Consider the following 14,496-nt stretch of genomic DNA (forward strand, 5'->3'; position numbering starts at 1 on the left):
ATCCCAAAACTTTTGCTTGGCTCTATAAAACTCATTACAGTGTTGTTGTTGTTGTTGTTGTTTTTTACTACCTTAAGGCGTAAAGAGATCACTGTCATTGGTCTGTCTGTTTATTAGCAGGACAACTTAAAAAAAAAAAACGTAGTGGGTGGATATTTTGGATTTGATGATGCTCTTCAAGGGCCCTTTCTGCTGCAGCTGCTGTTTCATAAACTTAAGAAGTACAATGCTAACATTAGGCTATGAAAAAAATGACATGCATGATTTAAACCTCACCGTAACTTTCGCGCTTCCTCTGTTTTTGGTGTGATGACGATTCATGGCCATGGCAACCTTTTTTTTTGCCATTTGCTAAAAAAAAAAAGCTAAATAGCTTTTAAATTCATGGCTATTTTTTTTATTGATGCACCTGTACAAGACAATATCATAAGCTTATGTAAACCACAGACCTTATTTCAGGCATTCAATGAAAGCCCATGGACTTTGAGAAAAGGGGGCTTTATGTTCAGCAGCGCTTACGTAAATCTGGGTTTTAGGACTCACTGTCTCCATTTAATAGTTAGATCAGTAGACCTAACAATTTCAGATGTTTTTTTATTTTTTCAATGTTTCAATAATAACAATAATAAATTTACATTTATGTGCATTAAACAGTATGAGTAAATATGTTACAGTATATTATTTATCTGGGTATTTTTTGCAGTGTTACCCAGAGAAACTTTTTAGATGCAGAAAGGGAAAAAAAAACAACCTCAAAGGCATTTTCAGCAGGTGGTCATCATTGTTTTTCTTTCACACAGCTTTATTACCAATGAATTAATTGTCATTTCTATCAGGCTGTTCAATAGCCAAACACTTATCAGTACTTTTCATTACAGCCATCTACAATCAATGCAAAAGTAAAAAATAAAAATAAAAAAGACCAAAAACATAAATCAACAAAAGCCACATTGTTTCATGTGTCATTAAATATATTCATTCTTGATAAACATAATATATTAGTGTTACAAGACATTACACAACCATTTGCAATGCTAGACAACATTTACAGGCCAAAGTATGAACAGAAGCAGATATCTATTAAGATATAATATTTATGGTTGAAGGAATTCTTCCTACAAATGCCTGCAAAACAGGTTAAAATGTGTCAGTACAGATGTGCTGGCAGAGACTTTATGTGCACATTTTCAGATACATCTACAGTATGATGCACAGAATGGTACTTGTGTGTGTGTGTGTGTGTGTGTGTCTGTGTGTGTCTGTGTGTGTGTATGTACATGTACATGTTTGAATGTGGCCCTGCATAAAGTATTGTATATACTTGTGTGTAACCTCTGGGTGCACACATTCAGGTAAACATGAGAACGTTGTCTGACATTCATTTATTTGTCTTTTCATCTATTAAGTGCCTAGTATTTAACACTCTTGTTAAGTTCACATGGAGACTGATCTAGTTAATATTTTACAGACAAACATACAAACAAACAAATAAAAAGTAACAACGCTTGAAAATGGAATCCAGTCTTCAAATACTTTCCTTTGAGGTGACGAGCTGTACAATAAACATCTGTGATATTTCATCACTCCACAGGGTATTTTCTGCACAACACTGAATACTGTCTACAAAAACACGTTTACATGAAGCACAATCATTGTTAGCTATCAGTCATTTGTGTTAAATACAGCGACAGTAGTATGAGGATTGTTTGTAGGTTTTGTAAAGGGTAACTGCAATCTGCTAGCACCATCCCTTGCCCCCAGAAGTGAGGATTGTAAAGACTGTATGAGGCACAGAATTGCTATATGTACAGTAATTATCGCTATGATAGTTTGCTAATGAATTAATAGTGTTATACTTAATATTGGTATTTATTACCAGTCTAGGTAACTCATTTTAATTTGTGAAAAACATAGATCCAACGTCTTTGTGATGTAAGGTTTTTCCATTCATGTTTGTTATGTTGTTAAGTTTAAATGTTAAATTTTAAATTGTATGCTTTGTTCTTTTGGTTTTGAATATATGATGATTTTTCTCAAAAAGTTCTGGGCACAATTCTTGAACACATTCCTATCTGGTAACACTAAGTCCAAACATGTGGTAACATAGGTCACGTTTCCATCCAAAAATGAAAAAAACTTGAATAAATATCCTATTTTGATGTGTATTTTAAAGTATTGCATTAGAATAGGATTACAGAAATTACAATATCTGAAACTCCCTGCATTTGGAAAAAAAAAAGGTTTTATGCTCCCATGATGTGTTTTTAGCCTTTGTTGAAAAGGAGTAAATATTTAAAATGGGAGATGGAAACCACCTTCAGCCACACATTCAGTTTTTGTATGCATTGCTTGCAATGAAAACCCAAGTGAATGTAGATCCTCAAGACCAAGATGGCCGCTTCCTCTACTCTGATAAAGTCCAGCATAATGTGGCTTATACCACCATCATCAGATGTAAATATGTATTGCATAGCCTAATGCATAAACCAATTGATGGACACACACCTAATTGGCGTCTTCTTTCATGTGAAAGAGTTTGCTTTAATTTTTTTCTTAGCAAAAGCAAACACAAAAATGTGTTAAGTTACACCGCAGCCATTAGTTTAATCACTCTTATTTCTTTATACATTGTTAATTTCTTGACTGAATAATAAAAGTTATAATAATAATGATCATGATAATAATCTCTCATTCATGTAAGAACACTGTTAGCAGCTATATGTGAGATTCTGTTTACATTTGGTGACCTCGGAGTTGATGTTGTGGTGGGGGAGGTGCGAGAGAGTCTTGAAGCAATACTTTACTCTAAAAGTGTATTTTGTCTTTGACACACATCGTGAGCACATGAAGATTTTTTTTCTCTTGTGCTCCATTATTGTGATATCAGAAAGCAGAAAGAGCCAGCCACACATAATCAGCTTGAAGGCAACAGATGCCAAACAACAACAAAATTGTCCAAAAATGTCAATAAACAAACTCAAGCACATTGTGGCATGTAATCCACATCTTATTTATCCAGCCATATGCTCAGTGTTCCACAGGAACTTTGATTTGAGCTGAAAATAAACCATAGCCCCTCTGTTTTAGTAGTTTAGTTTTGCTATTGTTTTGTTGCCTGACTGTTGTTAGCCATTAGTCATCATTTACTCCAAAATAAATATATGTGGCCAGCTCTTTATGCACTCACATCTATTTATTAGTCCTTGAAAGATAAAATACACAATTTCGGGATGCAGCTTTGCTCCAAATTAACTTTCAAATCCAAGCAGGTCCATACAAAGGAATTGCTTTGCACAAAAATCCAAAATAAATGTGTTTTGACAGCCCTCTATTGCCATTGCATGCCAACAAGACGTATCACAGTAAAACAAAATAATTTAGTTTCTCTCTGATGAAGTGTGATGGTTCGACACTTGTAACTTCACCATTTCTCTCTTCTACAAACCAGCCATGAACTATTTTGGACAACTGACATTTAGCTCTTGAACAGAAAATAAACACTTTTCCAGAGTTATTTGTACATATGGCAACTTTAAGCAAGGTTTTTAATATCAACCGCATCAATAAGTCCCTCGAGGCCTGATATTGGTAATACTGATATTACAGGTATTTTGTAACACATGGTACATTATAGATTTCTTTCTCCTTTAGCACGCCCCTTTTAAAATGTGAACATATCTCATATGTTCAAACTAGTAAAAATAAGTGCATGGTTCACATGTCTACTCTACATGTAGTTGATGCTATGGCATCATCTATCTATGTATGCACATGGGGTTACTTTACATTGCAGAGGTCACAACTACAACATACTGTTGATATATCAATAAGCGCTGAGCAAATACTGGCAAGTAATAAGCAACATGATCATTGTACAGAATGAGGACAGGATCATTATGGCGTCTTCTTCCAACAACACCGCTGAGGTAACACACATATGAGCAGGCAGCTCTCAGGCATCGTGGCACCAGCTCTCTCCCACTCTGAGACCACAGTTATGAACAGTTTACAATTTTTTCTTCAGGTGTTGTAACAGTTTATCGAGTGTTTGGCAGGTTAAAAGAGCAGCGTATCTATCACACACACACAAGTAGAATCCTCAATCAATCAAAGTCTTTGATTAATTTGCTAACATAGCACAGGGATTCTCTGAAAATGCAACAGGTATCTACAGATGAGGAGCTGAACACTTGAAAATAGAATGGCATCATGGGTAAAATAGTTGTGATGTAACTTATCTGTAGCATTAGGTGCAAACTCTGCAATTACATAGTAAAAAAAAACAAAACACGCAGAGACAAATAGAATCAGAACAAGTGTAGAATGAGCTCCTTTTCAAAAGTTCCCTAAAAAAAAATTATCTCTTTGTTCCCACTCAGAGCAGCAGTACTCAGTTGTTCCCCAGCCTTCCTAATTCCCTATGTTTATGCTTCCAGTATTTAAAATCAGCCTGTCCTCCTGTTGCATTCCGCCTGGTGGAAATGTTACTTTCCCCCTCTCTCTTCAGCTACTTTTAGCACTTTCCCCTCTTGTCACGCTGTTGAAACTTCCTCAGACGGCGGCCCCACAGGTCCTTCCAAGGGATGAGCAGGCTTCCTTTGTCTGCCACCACACCACTCTGCCCAGGGGAATCATCGTCTGTACCCAGGAGCAGGTACTTTCTTTCAGGCTTGATCTTGGGGCATTTGCAGGCAACATCTTTGGCGCGAACCCACAGCAGCTGGTCCCCACGGCGTATCCGGTGCTCACCTTGTTTGTAGACTGAAATGATGTTGACTGTGAACTTCCACCACTCTCCTGCCTTGTCTCCTTTCAAGACATGAACTTGGACAGCTGGCGATGAGAAAAAAGTTTAATACACTACGGTATATCAGTGGTTCCAAAACACTTTCATGCCCTTTTAACACAATAAATTCAACGTCCTCCTGTGTACCTCCTCTCCCTCCTCAGATGACATGACATTTTGCTGTTTATAAGCCCGCAACAAGAAGTACAACAATCACCAATAAACTAACAACTTAATGCACAATGTGCTGCTAATGTTAATACTAGCTCTGTCAGACAAAGGACTTTCTAGTGCTTTGCTTGCAGTAGATGGTCTACTGACAATTTCAGCTGATCCCATGGCTTTTCAACCAATCATCCCTATTTCATAAGATTAACTTTAACAGGGACTCAATGATTAACTAAAATTGTTTGATGGTCAAAGGTCAAAGTCACTGTTACCTCACATGAATGCGATGTCTCAGGAGTACCCCTCTGTAGTTTCTTCAAACTTGGCTAAAAGTCTACAGAGACTCAAGGATAAACTGTAAAGATTTATATCTTTATCAGTGCATTATAAGTTAACCTGATGTAGTAAAACTATCACAGCAAGTGCTACAGCCTCTTCAGTGCAACTACAATGACTTCCATGTGAAGAGCAAAGAAATATGTCTTAAGGAAGTGGAGGCTGATATGGGGCTGTATTGTGTATCTTTATTGAAAAATGCCACATCTGCAACCAATACCACCTCTGCAAACTCTAACTGTGTATTCTAGACAGTGTTGTATGGAGTCAGAATATCTGAATATTGATAATTGCACACAAATTCAACCTTGTAACAATTGACAAACCACTTATATATTTTCATACCACAAAATCAGTAAAAACTCCCTCTGTAGAAACTAAACTCTGCCAGACACAGTCACCATTTCTTAATCAGTTTGATTGGAACAAGAGGGAAATAGCTCAGCAGCGCCAGAGGTAATCTGTGCTTGAAATGAAGTGCCTTACACTGCGGGTTTCGCTTGGAATGTGCCATTAACGTTGAAGTGTGTGGGGGCTCACTTACAATATGTGAGAACGAATCTAATGTGGAGAGGATTGGTTTAGATGATGGGAAACACTTAAAATAAACTCAAGAAACCAGTTGCATATGCAACATATCTTCTTATATCTATAACTATCACAATTTATGAACATCGAGTAGCTGTTTTTGGGCTTTAAATCGTGAGGATATTGAAGACTTGACAAAATATTTGTACAATAATAATATCCAATATTCCTCTGAAATAAAGAAAGGCCCTTTTGTTATCTTATTTTTATAGCAATGTAAGTTTTTTCTTTGCAAATCTGGCTGAACATGATCACTTTCTGTGTCCATCACTCGTCCTCTACTACTGCCAAGACTGAAGAGAACTGGACGAGTGGGCCATTTGAATGTGTGTCAGTGCATGGTGTGAGCAAAATGCACACAATTTCCGAAGAAAGAAAGTTTGTTGGGCTGAGTCGAGTGAGCTCTCACAGGCTGACCATTCATTGTAGCCCTCTCCTTCATTCAGACACATAAAAGGTGTGTGTGTGTGTGTGTGTGTGTGTGTGTGTGTGTGTGTGTGTGTGTGTGTGTGTGTGTGTGTGTGTGTGTTCGTGCGCGTGGGGGGGGGGGGGCGGGGGGGGGGCACTGTTTGTCTTCCCAGCCACAGAAAATGTTCCTGGAGAATCGAAATATGTTCTGACCTCAGGAGCTATCCGGGTTCTGCTCCCAGAGCCTCATCCAACTTCACAGCGTGAGAATCCAGCGAAGATAGCACCCTCCTTCAACGAACCATCGCGACTAACTCAGACTTGGTTCCAGTGACCAGTCTCTTGGTTGGTGTCTACCTCACTCTCTCTCTCTCTCTCAAGTATCATTCTGTATTGAAACGCACACAAATTCACACACCTCCTGCCACTTGGTTTGAGCTAAATAGACACCAAAGGAAGAATGAGTGTACAGGGTCCAACAATTACAAAACAGTGCATGCAGAAACTGTGTGGCAAGGCAGATAGTGAGAGAGAGAAAACCAGAGGGAGAAGCAAGGTAGTTCTAACCTCACACAATGTCTGCCAACCAACCTCCCTTACAACCAGACTTCCCACTGGGTTTATCTTCTTTAGGCAGAGTGCTGTGGTTTGACACTGCACACCATCAACAAGTGAGGGCTAATGAAATTAGAGCTTGCTTAATTACAACACTGAGGCCTCTGTCCCATCTGGTTATCAGCTGAGTGAATAATCAGGGACCTTTCACCCTTGGGTGAGCACAGAGGGGTGGCCAGGGAGGCCCTGCCTTTGAGCACAATCCCAAAGCATCGGTAAACACATGGGCCTTTGATTCATTGTTCTCCTGGTGGCAGGGAGAGGGAGGGTATGTGTGTGCAGAGGAGGGTGTCAGGCGAGAATATAATCCCCTTGTGGCTGCCGTCTCCGTAGCTACGGCAGTAATGAAAAAAATTGAATAAACAAAACATATTTCTTTCTCTCCAGGGTGGCAATCCGTCACCGTCGGCCTAATTTACCACCTGCTTGTGCGCAGAGGAATGCTCAATGCCGGCAGAGCTCACAACTATGTTTAAACAGAGGGCCCCTTCCCGTGACCCCTGGGGGCCAGCATCACCACTCACACATAGGGGGTTGTGGCCCCCTGAAGCACATAGAGGGACTCTGAAGCCCAATAAAAGCAAAGGCGACAGGCCTGTGAAATGAATTAAACAGAGGTAAAGGGAATGTGTGCTAAGCAGTGCTGTCTACCATACTGCTGTGTTGCAGCTCAGACACAGTCATCTACAGCCAGAAGTTTCAGGTGAACTTTAGAAAAAACAGCAGGAACAGCCTCCTTTGTTTGAATCAGTCTGATCGATTTTATAGATGCAGGGGCTGTCTGAGCTCTGACTTGAATCAAGTGGAACATGAATAATGACTGTGTTTGGCTTCCTCGCAAAATACAACAAATGGCAACAAATCACTGTCTGCTCAGCTGGAATGGTAATTAGACATATTTGGCCAATTCTCTCCTGTTAAAAGTTAAAAATACAGCTGTGACTGACAGACAAGTGAAGCTTCACTTAGGATGATTTCCAATGTATAGTGATTTCTGATCAACATCTGAAGAACTAACAGGTATGAACACTCACCACAGCTGCTTGATGTACAAATCTACATCATGAGAACAATTGATATGATGGTAACATATAAACCATATATGATTAATACAGTTGAAAATCGAAGTATTGAGTCAATCATTTACAACAGGTTGTAAGTGAAAGAAGAGCCACGTTGGATAAAATGAAGAGCTCTTTCCTGCCGGCTGGAATCGTAGGTTTTATTATGACACCCACATATGCAATCATCAAAAATTCCCTCTGGCCTGACAATTTTAGATGCGTTTCAGCTGCACTCATTGATCGATTAACATTTGTGTTTGTTATGGGTTCTGTTATCAGTTTGGGATTTACTCTAAAATGCCTTCATACCCCTGTTTTCTCAAGCCTAGAGCCCACTTTGTGTGTTCCTACTCTCTAGCATCTACAATGTCTATCATGCCTTTGTAACAGAGACATATTTGGATGCTTTTACAATGAGTTTGCAGCTTTCATGGGTTTGAAACCTTGCAAATGGCGATCTGAAAACAGGTGATCATTTTCTGGGGAAAGTATTTTCAAATGTTAAAACTTTTGAAAGCATGAATCTTTATTTTGTAACTTTTTTTAGGGCCTGAGCCCCAAAGGGACGTAGAACCTGTTGTATATATTCCGTTTCTTTCTTCATTCTTTATTATTCCACCACTTTAGACCTCAATTTGACCCTCTATACATGCTCAAAAACTCATCAAATTTGGCCCACACATCAGGTCTGGTGAAAAGTTTGATAGAATATAAGAATTAACCTCCAAAGTGCCAAAACATGCTCCACAGCGCCACCTAGGTATCTAAAAAGGGGCGACATAGACAGTAGGAATGTCATAGAGACATCAAACCAAAACTCAATAGTACAATACACAATATGCACATGAAAGCATGACTTTGTGCCAATTTTGGACCCTAAACAAAAACTATCTCCTCCTAGGGCATTAATGGTATCGACTTCAAACTTAAATGCGTGACTTATGACACCGTGCTGAATAAAAACTGTTAAAAACATTAGAACAACTCAAACAGTTTGGATTCTGTAAGCCCGAAAGTTGCTGAGCCACATTGCACCTTACAATGTTAACCAATGAGAAGGCAATATCTGGACAGTCTCCTACAAAGACCTTGGGCTGTGGATGGACAATAAACTGGATTGGACAACACACACCGGACACCTGTATGGGAAGACACAAAGCAGGATGTACTTCCTTAGGAGATTGCTGTGAATGTTTTACCAGTCTGTGGTTGCCAGTGTCCTCTTTTACACTGTGGTGTGCTGGGGGGGCAGCACATCCAAGAAGGACACTTCCAGACTGGATAAACTGATCAGGCAAGGCCGGCTCTGTGGTCGGCGTGAAGCTGGACTCACTGGTGACGGTGGCAGAGAGGAGGACACTTGACAAACCACTGGACATTACTGACAATGTCAGACACCCCCTGCACACCGTCATCAGCAACCAGAGGAGCCTGATCAGTGGAAGGCTGCTCCTCCCCAAATGTCGGACAAACAGACTTAAGAACTCCTTTGTCCCGCATGCTCTATAATGCCTCACTTCAGGGGGACAGGAAATATAGAGGAAGAGGACAGTAGGAACGATATTCTGGACACTCATCTGCAATAACATCAACAATTCAAGCACAATATTTTAACTGCTAACTTAAGCAGTTCTTTACGTTTTGTTTTTATCTGATTTCATTTTACTTGAATCTTATTTTATATACTTAGTTAAAAGTGTATTGTTTAGTATAAAGAGTTTATTGTTTACTTAATAGTCTATTGTCCATCTTCTTTATTTTGTAAGAGTGTTTATCTTCTTTTTGCTACTGGAAATTCAATTTCCTTGAGGGAGCCATCCCAAAGGGATCAATAAAGAGAAGTCGAAGTTTAAGTCTGTAAGTCTATATAATTTATGTCAAACTAAGGCTTCTGACCTTCTACAGGGCCACCATAGAGAGAATCCTGGTGTACTGCATCACAGCGTGGTACGCAGGGTGCTCTGCAGCAGACAGGAGAGCGCTGCAGAGGGTCGTTATCACAGCCCAGAAAATCACTGGTTGCTCTCTGCCCAGCCTGGAGGTCATTGCCAGCTCTTGCTACCGCAGCAGAGCTGTCAGCATCATCAAGAACTCTGTTCGTCCCAGCAATCACCTGTTTGACCTGCTATCCTTGGGCTGGCGCTACAGGTCACACAAGCCAGGAAAACAGACTCAGAGACAGCTTCTTTCCGAGACCTATCTCTACAGTCAACAACCACATTTATCTCTGTCATGTAATCTTACTACTATACTACAACGCTAACCCGTATCCCCGGAATTTGGGACAGAATTTCCGACTTTCCTACTTGGCCAAAGTCATGGGATTTGTGAGGATATTTCACAAGAAGAGTATTCTTAAATCATCAAACTCCCAGGGCAAAGGAGGAAAGGGTGGGGGATGGGTACAGACAGAGTTGTCAGCCCAGGTCTTCTGAAAGCATCTACGTGCCTGTGACAGAAGCCCTTTGACTGTGTCGCAACCCAGCGTGTGCGAGGCCTGTTCAACGCTGCTTGCAGATTTAATTTCAGACAATTACTTTCGGAGCTGAATTTACAACCACAGATTTTCTGAGATTCACCCCAAACAGTGTGAGCTTACACTCATACTGAATTGAATATCATTTCACGTCATTATTCATTCTAACCAGGCTCCCATTGCAGCTTTTTTCCAAGATGAGCATGACTAAAGAGGGAGTCCTCATCGGTAACCATCACAGCATTTGTGTTGCCAGCCACATGCTGGCTGTGGTCAACACTGCTGTAGAAATCAGCTCCATATCAGCAAATCATGCAGAAATTTGTTAGCTCTGATGTCTCTTGCAGCAGCTGAACACAAGATATGCCAAAATTCTTGTAAGGAGAAACCAAAACCTAATTTAGCTATGAGCCTGCGGGTATGGCTTGCATTTGCATGCCTCACTGATAGCAAGCGACTGATGCCACAAACACGAAATGTTTGCAGAGATATGAATGATTTTTTTTTCATCCTATCAAAACTTTATTTGAGCCCGAAAGTATCTTTCCAACTTTGCAAAACCTTTTTTCAACCTGACAAACTTTCAGCCAAGTTTACCCCCTTTGATTTTTTTTTTAGTTTTGAAACATGGCAGGATTCTTATCCAATAATCTATGGATCTCATCTCCTCAGACAAGCACAGAGGAGAGCATGGTATCTATCTTTCTGTCTGGCTCTGGGAAGGATGGCAAAAAAGGTAAATTATCCCAAATTTGGGTGTGTTTCTTCAACAAAATCCACCGACATGTACAGTAGATCTAGAGCATTATGAGAGTTGGATCAAATACTTATATATATATATCAATAAAATTATTTATGAGTCAAATAAATTGGGGGAAAACTACAGCAAAATAGATTAAACTTTCCCCTCTACCTTCAATTGACAAACAGCCACACTCCCTATCATTCACATGTAGAAAATGGTATGTTTGACCCTACCAATATGCTGAGTTCTCTTTTTCATCCTTTCTTCCTTTCTAATGCCTCTCTTTCTTTGTCAGTGATTTTTTTGACTAGTTAATTTGGTTGAATAAAGATATGTTCCTGGCCATGGCATCAGCTGACTTGAAAAGTGCTCAAGACAATGACAGGTTTGACATGATCAGCCCCTTTTTTCCCTTTGGGACATATGAATGTGAATCATGTGTATCATATGAACGGGTCCTATGTTTATTTTTATGTAATGTTTATTTTCATATATTAAGCAAGAAGCACTATGAGCTGTGTTTTGAAAGTGGAGCTTAATGTTTTGGGCATACTTCCATGTTGTAGTGTTTCAGGAGATCTGAAGTTGCAGTTGTCCACAGTGGAATTCAAAGGCATCATACAGAAAGCAGGAAAATCTATTTTGTTTCTCAAATCAGATCACTAATTAAATTACCGGTAGATCTACAATTAGGTCCTCCTCTTTCCACCCATGTTCAGACATCAACAAATCTACTGAGCAAAAGTGTCAACGTTTTTGCCATGTTTTTATATTGTTGCTATTGTCTAGTTAAATTCAAAAGGAAAAAAATATAGAAATGTATAAAAAATGAATAAATCAACTAAAAAACAGATAAAAGAACAGAAAGTTGCATGTGGACAAAATTGCATGCATCATTTTAATGACTTGTGGTAGTTTCAATAGCTTATTTTATGAGGTCATTTTTGTCTAAAGTTTTTTTTAGGCTTAGTCTTCCATACCATAATCCATCCATTTTCTTCCGCTTATTCCTATTAAGAGTCACAGGGGGCTGGAGCCTATCCCAGCGGCTATGGGGCAAGAGGCGGGGTTCACCCTGGACAGGTCACCAGTCCGTCTCAGGACCAACATACAGAGACAGACAACCATTCACACTCACAGTCACACCTACGGTCAATTTAGAGTATCAATCAGCCTCGTCCCCTCTTGATGTCTTTGGACTGTGGGAGGAAGCGGGAGTACCAGAGAGAACCCACACAGGAACAGGGAGAACATGCAGACTCCACACAGAAAGATCCCAGGCTGGAGCTGGGACTCGAACCCGGAACCTTCTTGCTGTGAGGCAACATTGCTGACCACTGCACCACCGTGCCGCCTCATACCATACTAGAGACAAACAAAAACACCTTATTTTTTCTAAATCCTAAGTGCGTGCTCTGTGGGAAAGGAAACAGAGAAGGATTTTAAATCTCGCAAGCAATATTTTATATGCACAAAATATCTGCACAGAAACTCCAAGCCAATATTTCCTACGTAGTATCATAGGGTAATTAGCATAATAGCCCTAATCTAATGCTTGATATCACATCCTACCCAAACAATGCAAGAATAGCCATTTAAGAAAAAAAACATTTATTAAACAAAATATAAAAAAAACCTTTTTGTGCAAAATACTAACAAATTGTTTTTTAGTACAATGTTGGGGCAGTAAAAGTCCCGCTGGAAGGTGTCTGGTCTCCCCTGCCTGGAAGAAGGCCAGCTCCTGTCTTCTGAGCTCCATGTCATCTGCCTGACCCTCAAGCAAGAGCTGCATGGGGTTGTCCTGCTGATCACACCCCTTTTCCCGGACAGCCCGCTTTGCCTCGTCCATCTCCCTCGGCGCATCCAGAAAGCTGCCGTTTCCTTCCCTTCTCTTCTAAGTAAGTAACATCAAAAACACCACAATGAATATCACACCACACTTTGAATATGCAGCACACATCACAAGCCACCAATATCGCATTTTGTACCTTTGCAATTATTTACCTTGAAGACTGTGGATCGAAAGAGTTGGAAGCACATGAAAAGGCCATAGAACAAACATCATGCAGGATTTGGTTCATTGCAATGAAATGAACATTGGGATCCTGTACGACTGATTTGCAAACTTTTTTGGACAACAAGGTTGTACACTGTTAACAGTTACAGATACCTAGTGGTTAGCATTAGCATACAGCTACCATTAGCTTTTGGCTGGGCAAACAATAGCATCAAATTACAGATTCACAGCACTTAACAGGCTTAACGTGGCTCATATATAATTTACCTTCATTTGAGTGTTGGTCCATTTCTGTCTCCTCGCACATGGATTCAAGCAATGCCATGGTTGAATTCTTTGCTGCTGAGGCTAGCCAATGGTCAAGCCGCTGAAACCACTTGCTTGTCCTCTGGTCCGAGCCATGGCTGTTATCATGGTCCTTAATGTTTTTGTAATCTTGCTTTAAATTCTTTCACTTTTCTGACTTGTTTTTCAGTTTGGAAAATGTTCAGTTTGGCCAAAAGATTTTAGCGGAAATCGTATCTGTCATGTTTTCTGCGTTACAAAGCTTTTGCCATGTCATGTAGGTTTTTTTTTTCTGTTTCCATCTTGAAGTACAAAACAAGAAAATCTGAAATCATGTACTGGCTGTTGAAACTCTCTAAATCCAGTCAGAATACAAACCCCACCCATCCATCCATTTTCTACCACTTATCCTGTTAAGGGTTGCGGGGGGGGGGGGGGGGTGGAGCCTATCAGGCGAGAGGTGGGGTACAACCTGGACGGATCGCCGGTCCATCACAGGGCCAACACATAGAGACAGACAACCATTCACACTCACAGTCACACCTACAGTCAATTTAGAGTATCAATCAGCCTCGTCCCCTCTTGATGTCTTTGGACTGTGGGAGTAAGCTGGAGTACCAGAGAGAACCCACGCAGGAACAGGGAGAACATGGAGACTCCACACAGAAAGACCCTGTGCTCCAGCTGGAGCTCGGACCTGGAACCTTCTTGCTGTTAGACAACAGTGCTAACCACTGCACCACCGTGCCGCCCTTGAATAAAAAGTAGACACATTAAAAATCTGATTTTGGACCGGCAATCTGAACAAGGCCTTGGATGTCTTTCCTCAACAAAATAGGACATAGTAATTTTGCCATAGTTTCTCTGTGACTAGCTTGCTTGTTGTGACATGGACACACAATCAATATGATTGGATCGATTCATTTCAAATCAGTGGGTTGACAACAAATGTAAGGCTGTACCTGGTCATTTTTGTGACTAATATCATTAAAGACATTCTATTAATAA

General features: G+C 40.2%; 1 protein-coding gene across 1 annotated transcript in view; it reads right to left on the reverse strand.

Annotated features, from left to right (window-relative positions):
• Window positions 1–747: 747 nt before the first annotated feature.
• Window positions 748–14,496, reverse strand: part of LOC147245560 (netrin-1-like) — a 56,850-nt gene continuing 43,101 nt past the window's right edge. The window contains exon 6 of the mRNA XM_086185573.1: window positions 748–4,833. Within this exon, the coding sequence (XP_086041699.1) occupies window positions 4,514–4,833 (320 nt within the window). The 3' untranslated portion in view covers window positions 748–4,513. The remainder of the gene's footprint in view (window positions 4,834–14,496) is intronic.

The sequence above is a fragment of the Aulostomus chinensis genome, chromosome 18 (genome assembly GCF_037954235.1).
Source record: "Aulostomus chinensis isolate RoL2024-O1b breed Wild chromosome 18, RoL_Achi_v1.0, whole genome shotgun sequence".
NCBI classification, from domain to species: Eukaryota; Metazoa; Chordata; class Actinopteri; order Syngnathiformes; family Aulostomidae; genus Aulostomus; species Aulostomus chinensis.